This window comes from Ceratotherium simum, chromosome 36 (genome assembly GCF_057802395.1).
Source record: "Ceratotherium simum simum isolate JZ-2026a chromosome 36, ASM5780239v1, whole genome shotgun sequence".
Lineage (NCBI taxonomy): Eukaryota > Metazoa > Chordata > Mammalia > Perissodactyla > Rhinocerotidae > Ceratotherium > Ceratotherium simum.
This window is the reverse complement of record NC_141935.1, coordinates 24944557-24963722: the sequence shown is the minus strand read 5'-3', so window position 1 is coordinate 24963722 and position 19166 is coordinate 24944557. Positions and strand designations below refer to the sequence as shown.

General features: G+C 37.0%; 1 protein-coding gene across 6 annotated transcripts in view; it reads left to right on the top strand.

The window, feature by feature from the left end:
- The first annotated feature begins 357 nt into the window (after positions 1-357).
- Positions 358-19166, top strand: part of CDC42BPA (CDC42 binding protein kinase alpha) — a 311999-nt gene continuing 293190 nt past the window's right edge. For 2 of the 6 annotated variants that reach the window (XM_087424442.1, XM_087424439.1), the window contains exon 1: positions 361-1329. In XM_087424442.1, the coding sequence (XP_087280568.1) occupies positions 1152-1329 (178 nt within the window). In that variant the 5' untranslated portion in view covers positions 361-1151. Of the gene's footprint in view, positions 1330-19166 lie in introns of all 6 variants that reach the window. The other 4 variants (XM_004439568.3, XM_004439565.3, XM_087424444.1 and 1 more) reach the window with 3 other exon arrangements.

Genomic DNA, 19166 nt, shown 5'->3' with positions numbered 1-19166 from the left:
GCCGCAGCCTCTGGTCTCCTCAGCCGCGGCGGCGACCCCTCCTCCTGCGCCTTGGCCGCCTCCCCGCTCGCCGGGCAAAGATGCCCTTACCCCGGGGGTGTGAAGAAGGGGCAGAAGGAGCTGCCGGAGCCGCCCGCGCCGCCGCCTCAGCCGCCGCCGCCCGCGTCCTCTGAAGCCAGGGAGCACCCCCGCGCCAGGGCGTCGGGAGCCGCGGCGGGCGGCCGCGGTGCGGGTGTGGGCGAGGCCGGGCTCTCCGCCCGCGCGGCCCAGGCCGGCCGGCGCCCCCGACATGGAGCGGGCTCGGGCGGCCGAGTAGCCGCTGCGCCCGGAGCCCGGGGGCGAGTGCCGCCCGCAGCCCGCGTCCCCACCCGCGGCCGCGCCGCCAGTCAGGCCCCTGGGCGAAGCGGGGAGCAACATGAAGAGTGTTCACCGGAGTCCGTTGGAAGCAGGACTAACTGCAAAGCCTTAAAAAGAAGGAGCTCGGGAGGAGAAAGGAAGAGCCTCCCCCGGGCACGACTTGGCGTGCCCCGAGCCGAGGGGCTGCTTCAGGGACCTCGCCCCCTCCCTTCCCCGCCGGAGAAATCGCCGCTGATGCATTATCCGAGTGGTGGTTGGGAGGATTTGCAGCAGAATTTTTGGTTTTCCCTCCCCCTTATGTGCATTCTGGTTTTTTCCTCCCTTTCCTATTTTCCTTCTTCCTGGGAAGTGACTCGCTGTTGCAGATCGGACTTAATTCGTTAATGATGCAACCGGATTCGTTTCAGGATTATGTTGCACGAGTTGAATTTTGAATGAAGGAGAAGAGTTTTTTTTTTTTTTTTTAAAGTATTGACTCTCTGGTTCGTTGTACTTTTAATTATTATTTTATTTAAATATACGAGTTAATTGTATTATGCTTTTTAAAATGTATTAAATATATATTTTATGGTAACTTTCCCGCAAAATATATGTATATGTGCGAAATTGAAGACGCTTCAGTTAAGTGAGGTTACTGGTGTGTTGGATGTTTAATTCAGCACCGGCACTGCGTGACAGTTGTTGGAATAACAAGTGGTTTGTTTTTAAAACCGCACCTTTTAAGATTTAGGTTCCCATAGTCACAGTAAAAATCGTAGTAATTTGAAGGAAAACCAGCAGAAATTGAAGCAAACATGTCTGGAGAAGTGCGTTTGAGGCAGTTAGAGCAGTTTATTTTGGACGGGCCCGCTCAGACCAATGGGCAGTGCTTCAGTGTGGAAACGCTACTGGATATACTCATCTGCCTGTATGATGAATGCAATAATTCTCCGTTGAGAAGAGAGAAGAACATTCTTGAATACCTGGAATGGGGTAAGTTTGTGTTTAAAAAAACTCTCGTTAGCTGGACATTATGATTCAATTGTTATAGAGAGTTATATATGTTGCATATGTATTATATATTTGTATTATATACTTAAATACATAATATAGGGTATATATATTTAAATATACTGTATATACAATAAAAGAATAGACACCAGTTATTGAAGATTTTTTTTCTAGTTTTTGGTAAATATTTTCCCCAGAGTAAAAGTATGCTACTCAATTGTTGCCTTGATTTAATGTGTCATTGATGAGGCAGAAATTATGTTTTTAGGTCAGCTGTAAGAGATTTTGGATAATTCTGTGATGGGCAAAATGGATTATTGCTCACAGTTGCCTAATGCATGGCGGTGTAACAGACATTCAGTTGAAAGGTATTTATTAGTGGAAACATTCCTTCCCAGACTTTGGAAATGACTCCTGAAATGGGAGGAGATGTTAAAATATCTTAGGTCAACGGGAACTTGAAGGTAGTGATGAGTGGGTTTTATTTCATGTCTACGTAGTACAAGCAAAGGAAACTACTAAACATGGACTTTCCAAAAATTGTCACGTTTGTAGGATAGCATGACATAAATAGTTTAAAATTTTTGTGATAGTAGCTGGTGGAGAATGTTTGGGAGCAGCTTCCGTCTGAGACTTAAATTCACTCTAAATTTAATTCAAATCTTAACTGGTTAGATTTTTGCCTTCATTCTCCTAAATATAGATGTGATTTAGAAGACCTACCGTAGTCGAATAGATAATGATGAGAGCAAATACTCCATGTGACCTTCAAGCTTGAAGGCTTGGCTTAAGTTCTTCTGCTTCCGACGTTACCTGCGAGTACATTCGAACGTCCAGCAGTTCTCTGTTGAAAGAATACACACCATCACCCAGACATGTACTGGTACATTGGCCTTTGAAGGATATTAGCCAAAGACATATTTTGTACCTTTGGAATACTAATAATTTTAGTTTGTTGGAAAGTTTTTATATTAAAATGTCTTTGTTCACAAGGAAAGCTTTTATTTTCCTGAAGTAAAAGTCAATTGGTGATTATTTCGTTTTTTTGGATTTGAAATTTATTAAAAATTAGTTTGTCAGGTCAATTACTCATCAAGATTGCCTACACGTAATAACTTTAATTATTCAGCTTGTCAGTATCAGAAGTTTTCTAGCAACTTGATGTCATGAGGTTTTTAAAATATATATATATATACACATATGAATGGAATGATTTTTTAAAAAAGACTACTAGACTCATACTAGGAATGTAAGACTTCTAAACCATCTTTCAAATGACTTCTCTCTTAAGAGTGAGACAATTTTGACTTTGATACTGGTTTTGTATGTCTTTTGTTTTTATGTGTAAAGTAAAATATTTTATAAAGCATATGTAGTTTTACATCCCATGTTTTGTATATTTAGAAAGTTTTTATTGGGTTTTTTTTGGATTTAAAAAGTTTTGGTACTTTTAGAGTTTCAGTTCTTGAATTATGGTTCCATAGCTACACTCTAGTCTCTGATTATGATTGTCATTTAATATCTATTCTTTTTCATCTGCAAAATCATGGGAGAACTCTTTGTGTGTACCAGTAGTAAATATAATTTTAAAATTACGATAAAAGAAAACCATGTCCTCAATTGCCTTTTGGTTATTAAGAGTTTACACAGTAGTTTTATGCTATGAGATATTTTGCTGTATTATCAGAATAATTTATATTTTCCATTAAATATGTTTTCTTAGACTTCGTTTCTTATATCTATATTAAAAAAATCTTGTTTATACATATTTAATTTAAGCCAGATAAGCCAAAAGTTGAATAAGTATTTGGCCAAATACATTTTATTTAATTTATATATATATATATATTATATATTTTTTTTTGATGAGGAAGATTAGCCCTGAGCTAACATTTGTTGCGAATCCTCCTCTTTTTGCTGAGGAAGATTGGCCCTGAGCTAACATCTGTGCCCATCTTCCTCTACTTTACATGTGGGACGCCTGCCATAGCAGGGCTTGATAAGTAGGGCGGAGGTTGGTGCTGGGAATCCGAACCTGCGAACCCCAGGCGCCGAAGCGGAGCGTGCAAACTTAACCACTGTGCCACCAGGCTGGCCCCTAATATATTTTAAATAATTTCAAACCAGGGACTTTTCAGAATTTAAAGTAAATTAAGTTTTAGTAGCATCCTTCATATTTTGTCTTCTTGGAAGTCTGATATGACATAACAAAAATGTACAGTCTCTTAAGTAAACTGCTATTGTGTTTCTCAGTAATTGAGAACAATAGACTAGAATTTATAAGGAATTACTTTGTACACTTTGGGGCTAGGCAGTGTCTGTTAAGTCACAGGCATTTTTAAGTTGGAGTATGAGGTCTTGAAAGTGGGACTTACCAACCACAGAAGTTTGGGCAAGGAGTAAGAAAAGAAAGTTAAGAATGAAAAAGTTGTCATGAGATGTAGCATGAATAGTAGTATTTACTATCTTTAGGTTATTTGAGAATTTAGGTTATTTAAGGATGCTAGTCTCTTCTCTTCGTATGAGTATTGAAATAGATCAGCTGTTCTTCGTGTATGAATTGATTACTATATTTTGGGGAATTGTCGTATTTTATTCTTCTTACCTAACATTATATAAAAAACAAGTTAGATTAAGGAAGTTTCCAGGTAGTGAATTGACCTCAATTTAATTTTTTAAACATATTATTTGGTCTGTGATGGAAATTTACAGGGATTGTTTCTTGGGGTTAAATTTGATCATTTAGATTTGCCTTAGATGGTAGAGTTTTTAGTTTGAGTTTTAAAAGACCCAGTGTTTGCAACAGGAGAGAAGTAGTAGTTAATACTCTGTTATGTGCTGTCTGTGTTTGGCTGTGTATGTTAATGAAAGTGTCATCTAGAAGTGCCTCATTTTTATGCTGATGAGAGGCTCTTAAAAATAGAGTCAGCCAAGATTCTGTCTGCCTTGCTTCATTTCCATCAGTTTCACTTTATTTCACGTTGCGGTCCATTTCACTCTTAAATTGGTGCTGTTAATGTTTTGTTCATTACAGTATCATGACGATAAGAAAATTGACAGTCAGATTTTTTTTTGACAGCAGCATTTCTTGCTCTTGTTGCTGATGGCTTGAAGAGGAAGTAAGTGAAGCTCTGGAGAGGAAGAGAGGATTAAGCCAATGAGCAACAGAGCAAAGGGATTAGAGCGCCTTATGGCCATAGATCGCTTTTTAAATTTAATAATATATGTTTTCTAGTTATACCCAATAAGATTTGAAAGACTATGCTTTGTCTCCTTTGTTTCTTAAGTTGTTGAAATAATTATGGCTCGTATGTTTGTTTATAAAATAATAGTTTTGGTATGAGTAGTATAACTCTAGAATAATTTACAGTCGAGTTGTAGAAGTAAAAATAACTTTTACATTGTAAATTAATTTGCTAGTAGTGACTGAGTACATTATTCATTGAATTGGCTACCCTTTACTTTGAAATGAGAATTGGAATTCTAGGGAATTCTTTGCCAATTTACTTAAAAAATAGATATAATATTAATACAAAAGAAACAGGGCTCTCTGTGGATAACTTTTTCAGTGCTTCTTGAGTCTTGAACTTTGTAACATTTCATTTAAATTATCCTTAAATAATAGTAATTTTATAGCTTATTCAGTGTATGCACACACACAATGGTCCAGATGCTCAATAAACTTGTTACTAGAGCAAATCAGCAGGTACTGTGGCTTAAACTTTTCATTAGAGTAGTTTAAAGCTTATTCACATTTTTTCGTGTGTGAGTCAATTAAGTGAGGTGATGATAGCTTGATTAGAGGGATCTGAATCATTTCTAGGATACTTTGTTCTTCACTGCTGCTGTTCCTCATTGTTAGCTTTTGCTTAGTAGAATTTATTAGTCATACCAAATTATCAAAATGTTCATTTAATAGATGATTAAGTTTATTTTGATTTAAATCCTCAATTAGGATCATCATAAATGTCATCAGAAATATAGGTTGGACACTTAATACTACTAGCCACCTAATAGTCTAGTCTAAGAATGATAGTTATTCACTATCATTCATATATATTAGTACAATTATTTGATCTAACACAGTCCTGGCACATGGTAGAAACATGTTCCATAAGTGGTGGCTATAATTTTTCCATTTTTCTCTCTTCTATCCTCCCGCCCCTGCTCTTTTTTTTTTAAAGAATATATTGCTCTGAGTGAGAACAGGGATGTCAGAATTAACACTTTAAGAATTTTAGGAATTTATTTATTTCATATGGAAATGTAAGGCATACCTTAGCATAGCAGTATAAAAATAAATAGCATAATATATTTGAAATCTTATGAAATGTCCCATAATTCTTGGGACATGATTAATATTATATAGTAAGCCCAGGCTATTTTAGGGTAAAAGAACTGAAGTTGGTGCAAATTAATATTTTATTGCATTACTTTTCTATGACAGTCAAAAAATTTCTTCCCAAATCTTTTCGCATTTATCGGTATACGATGGTATAGTTATTGCCAGTATGTTGTGTATGTGTCTCATTGTTTTTCATCTTATTGGTTTTGATAGGTTTTAAAATCTGTTTGCTAAGTCCAACCAGCATTTAAAAAATTAATGAAGTAGAATAGAAAATATCATGTACATCATGTGTAGAAATAAGTGTTGTTATACAAAACTGTTGTGTTCTTGTATGTCTTGCTGTAGATTGGGATCAAGTGTTTGAAACTCGGTGTTAATGAAGCTAAAATTTGTTGACTGTTTAACAGCAAAAAGATTATAGACATAGCTCCTTTTTTCAGAAAGCACCCATGATAAAATTAGGGACAGACTGAAGAATTTAATGAAGGGAAGGAGTTTAGGTAGGGACAAGATACTTGGAAGGAGAGAGGGAGAATGGGACAGTGGGCATGAATACAGTTTTCCTGGGTTGCTACTTCAGTCTGGCCTGTGAATGATGGGGTATTTTTAATTTAGAGGAACGTAATGGACAGAAGAATTAACTTCACTCCTTTGTATTGTGTTTGATGCTTCATTTCCATTTCGTTTGTCATTTTTCCTTTTCTGACTTGGGCTCTTGGATGTTGCCTTCCATTGATTGTCAGAGTTGTATAAGCTTGTTGAACATTAGGGAGAACCATATGACTTAGAGACATTAATAGTGGTTTTTTTTTGTATCTTCCCCTTACTCCACGTGAACTTCAGAGAACATACATGTAGGTGAGAAGGATTTGCCAGCTCCACAGGTTTTCTCATCCCTTGTTACTCATGCAGCTGCCAGTGAGAGTGATTCAGGTTTCCGTAGCTAGACCAAGAACTGCTCAGCTGCTTTTCCTGTATCGTAATGAGTCAAGAAGTTCTTCCTATATCGATTTTTGTTTTTGAATGACCACACTGTACGTGTAGGTTATCCCAGGTATGTGAATGGCTGTCTGTTATTGTCACTGCATATAAAACTTCTTCCTAGATCTAGGGGATTTCCTTTTCTTCCCCGTTGATGCTGATAAGAGCTCTAGGATTGCTCTTCCCAGCTGGTTGCTCCGCACTTCCTCTCCACAGTGTCCACTGCTTATTCCAGTTAGTCGGTGGGGAATGGCCAGCCCTCTGTTGGCTTACACCCCTCGCCCTATTCGAGTGCTGCTTTGTCTGCTGCTACAGGAGAGCTGCACTTTGCCTTTTGTGGTAACAGGAGGCATGAAGACCTGACTCCCCACTTTCCAATCTCACTATTTGCCTCTTAATTCTTCCTCAGATGAATTGTTTGCTAATATTTTGGGATTAGGGCTTATTCACTGTAGTCCCCTTGCTAGTTTCAAAGTGTGTTCTGGAAATCCATGGAATATTAATAGGTGCTTTGTGAGGGGGAAAAGGTTTATGTGGCTAACTAAATTTGGGAAACTATTTTAAACAAAATTAGGCATTAAAAGAACTGCAGGTTGTACTAGAATTTATAAGGTTTATATGATTATGGAGTCATCTTTTTGCGGAGTGCATTAGTCTCCCCTTATCCTCAGTTTTGCTTTCCACGGTTTCAGTTGCCCTCGGTCAGCTACAGACATTGTCTGCTCCTGACATCCAACCATCGACATTGTCCTGGTTTGATGACCCTTCTTCTGACATGTTGTCAGAGGTCCATAGTAGCCTAACACTACATCACAGTGCCTGCGTCCTTCATCTCACTTCATCTCATCACGTAGGCATTGTATCATCTCACATCAACATCATAGGAAGGGTGAGTACAGAACAGTAAGATATTTTGAGAGAGACCACATCACAAATCTTTTATTACGGTATATTGTTACAATTGTTCTGTTTTATTATTAGTTATTGTCGTTAATCTCTTACTGTGCCTAATTTATAAATTAAACTTTATCATAGTTATGTATATGAAAAAACATAGTATACATATGGTTCGGTACTATTCATGGTTTCAGGCATCCACTGGGGTTCTTAACATACCCCCTGTGCATAAGGGGGGACCACTGTATCTGGAAGATGGATGGCAACCAGTGTTCGTGGAACACCATTTGGGAAATACTCTTTCAGTATGAGGTCATGCTGTTCCTTGTATAAGGGTTAGAAGAGATAAATTTTGAGGGCAACTGGATACCATGTGGTTTGGAGAGAAAATCCAAATCTGAGTAAGTTATATTTTACTTAGTGGTTGTGGAGTTTTAATTGTCTTCTGGGTGATAGTCATGTGAACTGGAAGATAAACTTAATCATGGTGGAGTGGCATAAAAGTGATGCTGGTGCACCATTACGTCCAGGAAAAATACCCTATAAAGTAGAGTGAAATCAGATATAAAAATGAACCAGTGCTTTCAACCCCTAAAGTCCTTGAAATTACTGAGCAGTCTGTATTTATGACCTTTTCTTGCTCTAATTAAACTTGATTTTCAAGTATAGGCATTCACAATAAATATAGCAATTCTCACCGTATCTTTTGCAGCTTTAGTTACTATAAATGTAACATATTACAAAACTATTGTCTATCTGAAACAATTTTATTCATTACTTTATAATATTTAAGAGGAAAAGATTATGGACTTAGGCAATTTTAGACTCCATTATGTTAAGTATGGTTTTTTCTAAGGTTACATGTTTTAGCTAAGCTATTGGTTTCAGACTTTTGGACTAGTGTGGGAACTTACTATTATTTATAACATTGTATCTGTGAAGCTATGGGTTTCAAGTGCCAGCTCCTATTTACGTGTAGTGTAAAGAAACCAGAAGATACGATCCTTTTATTAAAGAGAAAACCGTATATGATTGGTGCTGTTTCAGCACTATGGGAGCAACTAGAACTCTGTGATTACCATAAACTTCTATTCGGGTATTAGGGTGGCAGGTAATAATAGTCATGGGCTGTTTAACGGCGTTTCGTCAGTAACAGACCACATACACTTCAGTGGTTCCGTAAGGTTAGTACTGTATAGCCTAGGTGTGTAGTAGGCTATACCATCTAGGTTTGTGTAAGTACAGTCTATGATGTTTGCACAACGATGAAATCGCACGACGCATTTTTCAGAATGTATCCCTGTCATTAAGCAACACATGACTGTACCAGAAGATAATTCAACTTGATTATTTAAAGACAAATAGCTTATAGGGGGATAAATTAGTCTTTTTTCTCTCTCTTCTGATATATATTTATTTTTCTCTTTAATTCTTCCACATCAGTACTATTCCTCTCACCCCAATCTAATTATGCTAGAAAGTACTACTTATGTGGATGAAAACAATCTTTTAAGAATGCATCTGAATTAGTTCAGTCATGTGCAATCATTTGTTAACGTGCGGTTTTATTTCAAATTGCTTAAACATCACCGTTGGCTTAATCAATGAAAAAACACCTTCTATTCAGTTTGCTCTATTCATAGTCAGTAAAGCTTAATTAAATTTACTTAGAGTTTCCATGGTGAAGATCTGCAAGTGGAATACCTCAACCTGGAAGACTACTGTTCTAAACCAGTAAAGTGGTAACCAGCAGGGGCTTTGGATCTTGAGGGACTCCTTTCATTATTGGCTGGGTGATTTAAGCAAGTCACTTAAACTCTTTAAGTCATTCTATCATCTGTAAAAATGGACATATTAGTGATAGCTTATTTTGCCAAAAGTTTGAAAGCTGGTTTAGGATTTTCCCTTTTCTGGTGATTTATAGTTGTATTTTGTCAGCTTTTTTCCCATTCTGTTTTTTAAGTTTCTGTCTAGCTTTATGATAAGAGGAAGGACTAAAATGCTATTTTTTGTAAAGGTTAATTGAAATGTATAGCTGTACTAATAAAGGATCTAAATAACTTTATTTCACCATTAACAAACATATTCATTTCTTACTGATAAGATTTTATTAAATTATATTGGCACTGGAGATGTCTTTCCCTGTTTGATTATGCAAACAGTATCTTATACCTTCTTTTAGGATAAGATTTTTGCATTGGAACATTTTGTTGTTACTAACAACTGTTTTTCAGTAAATATTAAGCCAATGCCCATTCTTTCTATCACCAACAGCAAATGTTATGAAATGGCTAGTTATGTTTTATTTATTTATTTATTTTTGGTGAGGAAGATTGGCCATAAGCTAATATCTGTTGCCAGTCTTCCTCAGCAAAAAGAGGAAGAGCTAACGTCTGTGCCCATCTTCCTCCATTTTTGTATGTGGGACGCCACCACAGCATGGGTTGATGAGCAGTGCGTTATGTCCATGTCCGGGATCCGAACCTGTGAACCCGGGGCTGCCGAAGCAGAGCATGCAGACTTAACCACTACACCACCAGGCCAGCCCCTTATTTTTATATTTATGTAGCTCCAATCTGCAAATCAGTGGTGGAGTTCTAGACCTCAGCTCAGAAGATCATGAAAAATTATTGGTGTGTCATTCTCTTAGGACTTTTTATGGACTAAAGATTATGCAGCACCCATTAAATATGCGTGTTGTGGTCTGACTGTAAGTATGAAGAAAATTAATACTGTACACTAGTGTTTCCTAAACTATGTTTCAAGAGATGTAAATGAATATTCTGAAAATTTGGAGTTCAATGGATGTGTAAGATTGGGAGGTAGTTTTATTGCGTCTCTCTTTGGATATTACAAAGCACATTATTATAGCGAAAGTCTTTAAAAGTTCTGCAGTGCAGAAACTTCTTTTAACTTGGTTTTACCTAGGATTTGCCTAAGTCATTTGACTTTGGAACCCTTTTCATGAGGAACAGCTGATGGAGATGGGGAAATGCTGGTGTACACTAAGCATCCATAGGCAGTGTCAGAGCCTTTAAACTGGTTATGTGACAGAAAGTGGTTACTAAATTCTTCCACCACATTGTTTTTTGAATATTGTTACAATTTATGTCAAACTCCAAAGGTGGAGGTTTGAATGACTTGCCTTTATCCTTTTCATGTTAAAATGTTTTAGCACTTCCATTTGCATCACCTCGAAGCCCTTCGGCAATATTTAATGGTTAGTGTGGAGTTCTGCATTGGGTGTGTATGTGTTCACAGACAAAGGACAATAAGACTTGATGCATGCCTTTGAGTTTATATTTATACGTGCAGTTCCTGGTTGGCGAAGGTACTCCTGCTAACCTAGTGATTTTTCTTTTTTCGGTAGAGCTTGATCAATTTTTAATCCAGTTACCTCTCTAACCATTGCATTGGTACAGAATTTGAGAGAGAGACTGTCGTGGCTGTGAAATAGAACAAAGCTCATTAGACTTTATGAGAGTTTTGTAAAAGCAGTGTAGTTTCCCTGCTACAACAAGAATCCCATCCTTAAATATCTCTGGTTTACTGGGAGTGGCTAGTGCCCCAAGTTGACTCAGATATTACTGAAAGTAGTTAAGTGTTTCCTTAGAAGTGTTCTGTCCCAAGAGTTAAAAGATACTTGTTTGAAAAGAGTAGGAAAAGCCCACAATGTCTAAAGCCCCATTTTGAGATTGTATTGCTAGCTAACTCTGGCCTTTCCCTTACCAAAAATCATAACTAAGAAATGTTTAAAAACAGACTAAAAGTTCAAGTATGTGGTGAAGCTGACGCACTGATATGATATCATAAAGCTTCTCCATATTCCATACTTACAAAGATTTTCCTAGAGTTTATGGTTAAAACCACAATAATATTTGCAAGTCTAGTGTGATTTCTATTTCTGCCTTTTGCTGCATGCCTTTGTAATGTGTCACCCCATTTCTGATTGATGTGTGCTAAGTTGACAGTTTTTTCCAGGAGTCCATCACCGTGTCACATTGCTTGAGGTTTTGATTAAGTATGATCGTATTTATTTTGCCTGTGTTGCTGTGGTAATCCCAATTAAGTACAGCAGCTCTTGGGTTATCCTGATTTTATTCAACCTCTGTGTGCATCTGGCTCAGTTGACTTGTCTGTATTAAACATGTCTAAATGGATTACATTCCTGGATCTTATTGAACTTATTAATCATGCTTTTGTTTCTTCATTAAATGCTAAGTAACTTGTAACCTCATTATTACATGTGCCCCTAACCTGAAAATATTGTGAATCCTACACATCCAGGGCCTTTGTTTAGTAGAAGGACTTCTAAAAACTTACAACATGATCCTTTGATCATGTCAGCATCCTGCTTAATATCCTACAATGACTACTGATAGCTTTCAGGATGACATTTAAACTTCTTAGCTTGGCATACAGAATTTTTAATGATTTGGTTCTTGTCTATTTCCCTAATCTTTTTCTTCACTTTTAAAAAATAATTAAAAAAATTTTGAAACAATCTCAAACTTACAGAAAAATTCCAAGTACAGTACAGTGTTTTCCCCTCTGAATCATTTGAGAGTAAATTGCCTACTTGATGCCCAAATATATTCTTGTGTATTTTCTACATTCTCTTGTGTAACCACAATGCAACTATTAAAATCAAGATGTTAACACTGATGTGTTACTATCATCTAATCCTTAGACTTCATTTAAGTTTTGTAAGTTGTCTTGGTAATACCTTTATAGCAAAAAGATTCAGTTCAGAATCACATGTTGCATTTGGATGTCATGTCTTCTACTGTCACGCAGTATGGACTAGGTCTTCACATTCAACTCAGCTTTTCATGACTGACACTTTTGAAGATTGCCAGCCGGTTATTTTGCAGCATTTGCAGTAACCCTAAATTTGGGTTTGTTTCCTCATGATAATACATCTTTGGCAAGAATATCCCAGAAGTGATGCCACTGCAGCCCTTTTATGTGGATACCTTTATCCATCTCAGCTTTCAACACCCTACTCTGGCCCACCATGACTTTTGTCCCCCCATGCCTACTCTGATCTACCTCACCTAACGCCGTATATCTATATCTATCTATCTATAAAACTTTGTTTATATTTGTTTCGCACTCACACCTTTAAAATTTAAAAAAAAATTCTTTAAAATATTTATTTATAGTAAAATTCACTCTTTTTGGTGTACATCCTGTGAGTTTTGACAAAGGTAGACCACTGCCACAGTCAAGGTACAGAGCAGTTCCATCATCCCCCAGATTTTCTTGTGCTGCCCTTTTTTACCACCCTCACCTTTTATTCTGGCTATAATGAGGTGTTGACTCTTCTACTAATTGAGGCACGTCTTAGGCTCTCGCATGACTTTTCATGTATGGGTTAATTTGTTTGGAAACTTGTCTTCTGCAGCCCCTCCCCACCTTGCCTGTGCTAGTGTAGTGCATAGCACATAGCAGGCATTTGGTAATGTTGATTGAATGCCTTAATGCCATTATACTTGTTACAGGCAAGGCTAAAAACAATGGACCTGATCTTGAAGCGTTGCATGAAAATCATATTTTTGTGTTTCAGACTTATTTTCTCATTGATTTATCCTGGTTTATTTCAAAAGTGATTGCTTATAAGTAGTGGTTTATAATTCCCTCCCTTAGCAGTTGATAGTCTGTAAACAAGTATTTCATGGATGAAGGTAAGGAGAAGAGGGTGCTACTGTTTAAAGGAATAAGATACAATGCAAATAATTTCTAATTTTTCAAGTTAAAATTTTCTTTACATTAAGTCTGTGTTTAACCTTATTTGCACAATGTCCAGCATAAACTTGAGAGTCTGGTGGTGATAGATTGAACCACAAATATAATTTCATTCCCTTCTGCGACCCCACTAAAACTATAGTAAAGGAATTTTTTAAAAAGTCATAAACCTTCAAGGATGAGAAAAGCAGGAGAGGATACTATAACAGTGAAATCTTGGAAGCTGAAAAGCTGGTGGATGAGTGATAACTGACTTAGCAGATCTGAGAAAGCCAAATCCTAAGTCAGTAATTGTGAAAGGCGAGGACCTATCCAGTTTACTTGGCAGAATCCTCAAAAGTCTTAGAAATTGGTATCTTCAGGAACCTCTGAAAGTTGAGGTGTGGGAGGGGCTAAAATATGGAGGATTGATTGAACCTCCTTTATAAGCAGTAGGAGCTGTAGAGCCTCCCCCGCCCCCCCCACCGCCATGCCACTGGGCTGTTGTAGTCTTTCCTCCCCAAAGAAAGATGGGATCTTTGTTCTCGGTAAAACAGAGGTTCTCTGTAAAACAGAGGTTCTCTGTATTGAGAGACATTAGACATAGTTTAGGATGGGCATTTTATACTGAAAATAAGGAGTTTAAATAAATGTTTATTTACTTATGCTTGGCTCCCAGGATGCAGGCAACTAGGACTTGATCACAAAGACAGGAGATTAGAAGAGTCTTCTCTGAAGAATCTAACCCCCAAGAAGAAAGACCTAAAGATATAGATATCAGGGATTCCTCAGTAAAGGGCTCAGGCAGTCACATCACAGTGAAGTTCATTATCAGTGGGCTGCACCCCAGAGTTCAGAGCTTCAGATCATCTTTTCATTTTCTCATACATAAATGTGAATAGAAAACCAAGGATTGCCGGATATCTGAGGAAAGCCTTTAATGTATAAGGTACAGCTCCAAACAAACCAACAGACAAACAGAAAAAAAAAGCAATTTATATGAAACAGACTCTGCAAGAAAAGCATAACTTCAAAAGCAAACATAAAACTGCCATTAATATTCTCAGAGATAAGAGAAAAACCATGAAATAAACCAAGATGTCATAAAAGGAACAAAAAAGAATGAAAAAAGTTCTTTGAAATTAAAAATGGTAGCTGACGTGAAAACTTCAGTACAAGAATTAGAAGGTAAAGCAGAAAAAATTTCTCAGAAAATAGAATGAAAACCATGAAGAGACAGAAAAGAGGAGATACAGAGAAGAACATAAGAGGACCAATTTAAGAGATCTTAATAATAATCTGAATAATAGGAATTCCAGTAGGGAGAACAGAGGGGAGGAAATCATCAATGAAACAATTCAAGAAAATATTGTGGAACTGAAGGGCATGAGTCCTTCAGATACCCAGCACAATGGATGGAAATAGATTCACACCAAGATTCACAACCAGTACATGGCAGAATTTCCAGAACTCTGGGGACAAAGAACACACCCAAAAAGTTTCCAAAGAGAAAGAATACAAAGGATCAGCAATCAGAAAGGCTTTGAACTTCTCAGCCATAACACTGGAAGCTAGAAGACAATGTTAGTATTTTGAAGGAAAGTGACTTCCAAACTGGAATTCTGTACTCAGCCAAATTCTCAATCAAGTGTTAGGGTGGGATAAGGACACTTTTGCCAAGTCTTCAAAAAATTTACCTTCTGCAACCCGTGGACTCCCAATGGGATAACCCACCATCCAGGTTTACCTTAGACTGAGGAGTTTTTCAGCATATGGCACTTGTGGTAAAACCAGGAATGTCCTAGGCAAACTCTGATTAGTTGCTTGCCCTAGACCCAATTAAACGAGAGTAAAGTAAGATGAGGAAATGTAGGATATAGGAAGCAGGGGATCCAATACAGGGGAGAGAAGAAAGGCTTTCCTAGGGTGATGGTGAGGGAGAATACAGAAGGACCGCTTTGTACAAGCGTAGGGGTCCATCTCTCCAGATAGGAGGCAGCTCAGAAGTCTCGAGGAGAGTTCTTCAGTATTTGAGGTGAATGAACATCTTGAGAGGAGATTTAGAAATCTGGGGAGAGTCTAGGGTTGCTTAGAAAATGAAGCAAATAAGAAAGCAGTTATTAAGAAAATAAAAATTTGTGTAGGAAAGGAAAATAATAATAATTTACTTGGTTATAGTAATGGAAAGACAATATTGGTCTAACCACAGTTATGCTATAACTGTATTGGGAGGATGGTATGGGAAGGGAAAGGATTTTTCAGTGATGATAATGGTTCTTACTGGGGCCTGATGTTTTTCTTAAACCCTAAGTGACAATTGAATCTGTGTTTATGAATAACTGATAAAAATGAAAACTTAAAAAATAGTTTTTACAGAATTAAAAAGTCCCAATTCCTTTAATCCTTCCTCATTTATATTATGTTCAAACTTTTTCTAAATCTTGTAACTGAGGAACTCAAAACTGGATACAGTTAATAGATTCAGAATTCGTCTGTAGTATTCATTGTACTACGCCATTTATATAAGGGACTTGAGCATCCACGGATTTTGGCATCCGAGGGGGATTCTAGAACCAACCCCCATGGATATTGAGGGACGACTGTATATTCTTTGAGCAGACCAGTCTTTTTTCTTCTTTAGTGATTGCTCTGTTCTTATAGATGGAAATTTATAAATAATCTTTTATCTATCTCAGGAGGGTAGTTTACTCCTGAAAAAGCTATGTAGGGTAAAGTCTATGTATTTACATTAGTGATACACAGACCCTTCTAAAGCTAACACAAAGCACACACATTTTATTTGGTGTTTATGGAATTGAACACATAACAAAGGGGCTCTTAACAGAGCAATAAAGACAAAATAAATCACACAGTGATATAAATGACGAATATGATTATCACTTCTATAAACTAGTAAGCTACCAGGTACTGTGAGAGGAGACGTCAGAACACTTGTCAAATATACGGCTGCAGGGTGGCTAGCTCTGTTTTAGGGGTACTCAGCTGCTCTTGAGTCTTCTGAAATCCAAGTTGGTCCTTGTAAATGCAAAGAAATGCCTCATATTAAATGAGATTCTTCTTGCAATGAATTTCAACCTTTCATACAGAAAATCTTTTTGAAATCTAAATAATTGAGTTATCCTTTTCATTTCTGTTTTTAGGGCAGAGTTAAGAGAAGTTTGTTTTAGGGAGTTGCTGAGCAGTAGGCTAAATGGGAAACTGGTCAGCTTTTTAACTCCTCCTGGGTCGGGTTTTCAGAGGATGACTTCATTATTTAATTTGAACATTAGGATGCATATTGAAAAACATACCCCGAAACAAATTATTATTGAATTATTGCTATGGTCTGAATGTTAGTGTCCCTTCAAAATTCGTATGTTAGACTCCTAACCCCAAAAGATGATGGTATTGAGAAATGGGGCCTTTGGGAGGTGCTTGGGTCGTGAAGGTAGAACCCTCACGAATGGGATTATCTTTAATAAAAGAGGCCCTAGAGAGCTTGTGAGCCCTTCCACCATATAAGGACACAGCAAGAAGGTGCCAGGTAGCAGCCAGGAAGAGGGCCCTCACTAGAACTCAACCATGCTAACAACCTTGATCTTGGTCTTTGAACTTCCAGAATTGTGGTATTTTATTATAGCAGCCCAAAGGACTAAAATTATGCAGTACTTTGTTTCCTTGCATTGGAAATTACTCTGATTAGTACTTCTGTTGTTCAAGGTCATTTTGATTCTGTTTTCCACATTGCTGGTCACTTACTTTGTATATTTAAAAAGTTGTATATTTACTCTTGCATTTTATCTAAAAGAGAAAAAATATTAAAAATAGTAAAGCCATAAATAAAATGTTTGTATCTTAAATTGGTGATCATTTTTTAGTTCCTAGATTTAATGCCTTTACTTAGAATTAAAAGAATTTAAAGTAGATACTAACCAGATGCCTAGATAGCAACATCTATAATTTAAAATAGTTACTTAGGGTTAGGATGAAATATTTATGATAGTCTAGTGTATTTTGTTTTCAATTAGGTATGTTACTAAAAAATACAACATCAGCCATCCCATTTAAAGAAACAAAGAAGCAAAAGGAAATGATGTAACATAACTAGTATTTGGAAATGATAAAGGAATTTTTTCCCCCAGCAGTAAGTAGTAATACTTCCTTTGCAGCAGTATCTAATTTACGTTTCAATTCTAAAATATGCAAAGATAATTTTTGTGTTTTTGAAATAGTTTTGAAATAGAAATTATTTTGATTTTAAAAAACCCTAATTGTTTAGTGTTTATTAACACTAAGAACTTTGAGGTAAAGCTGTTTTAACTATTTTTTTTTTAGTTCTCTGCACATGGCTCAAATTGTATTTAAGTCTGAATTTCTTGTTTTGAAAATCCAGAAAACTTTATGAAGAAATACCAAGAAAATGTTTAGTTCAGTTTACTGTCCTTTCACAGAAGGACTTGCACTTTATTTAACTGCTTTGCTTGATTTATATTCCTTCTATTTTAAGGTTGTCCATTTCTGAAAGTTACCAGCCTCCAGAATGTGAGGGGTTGTATGTGATTCTATTCTAGCATGTTGGATATGGAGTTTTATAGATGACCAGTGTGTTTTGCTCAGCTTAGTTTTGGCTAATTTTCCTTTGAGTTGTTAGGCTATAGCACCAACATACAAATGCCACTATCTAATTTATATACATATTTATCCAAATTATTAAAACTGAAAAGAACTATTTTCTTTAGGTTATTATTACCAAAAATGACGTGAAGTGAGTGAGGGCGATTATAGGGGTTGAATTTCTGGTACTGTTTGGTCATAATTTAACTTGTGGTTATTTTGTGTGTGTCATGTATGTTGGATGTGCTCTAAATGCTCTTTGTTCCCAGTGTCTTGGAAATATATATGAATTTGGAATCGTGGTACAACTCTGGGGAGGGAGGGATCCTTGAAAATACCAGCTGCTTGAAATTCATACCTCCTGCACATAAGGATGTGTGAGTGTGTGTGTGTGTGTTTTTTTTTTTACTTTTATTTTTTATTTATTGCAGTAACATTGGTTTATAACATTGTATAAATTTCAGGTGTACATTGTTATACTTCTATTTGTGCGTAGATTACATCATGTTCACCACCAAAATACTAAATACAACCCATCACCACACACATGTGCCGAATTATCCCTTTTGCCCTCCTCCCTCCCCCTTTCCCCTCTGGTAACCACCAATCCAATCTCTGTCTCTATGTTTGTTTGTTGTTGTTATTATCTACTACTTAATGAGTGAGATCATACAGTATTTGACCTTCTCCCTCTGACTTATTTCCCTTTGCATAATACCCTCAATGTCCATCCATGTTGTCACAAATGGCTGGATTTCATCGTTTCTTATGGCTGAGTAGTATTCCATTGTGTATATATACCACATCTTCCTTATCCATTCGTCCCTTGATGGGCACTTAGGTTGCTTCCAAGTCTTGGCTATTGTGAATAACACTGCAGTGAACACAGCGGTGCATGTGTCTTTACGCATGGGTGTTTTCAAGTTCTTTGGATAAATACCCAGCAGTGGACTAGCCGGATCATGTGGTAGTTCTATCCTTAATTTTTTGAGGACTCTCCATACTGTTTTCCATAGTGGCTGCACCAGTTTGCACTCTCACCAGCAGTGTATGAGAGTTCCCTTCTCTCCACATCCTCTCTAACACTTGTTTCCTGTCTTGTTAATTATAGCCATTCTGACGGGCATGAGGTGATATCTCATTGTAGTTTTGATTTGCATTTCTCTGATAGTTAATGATGTTGAACATCTTTTCATGTGCCTGTTGGCCACCTGTATATCTTCTTTGGAGAAATGTCTGTTCAGGTCTTTTG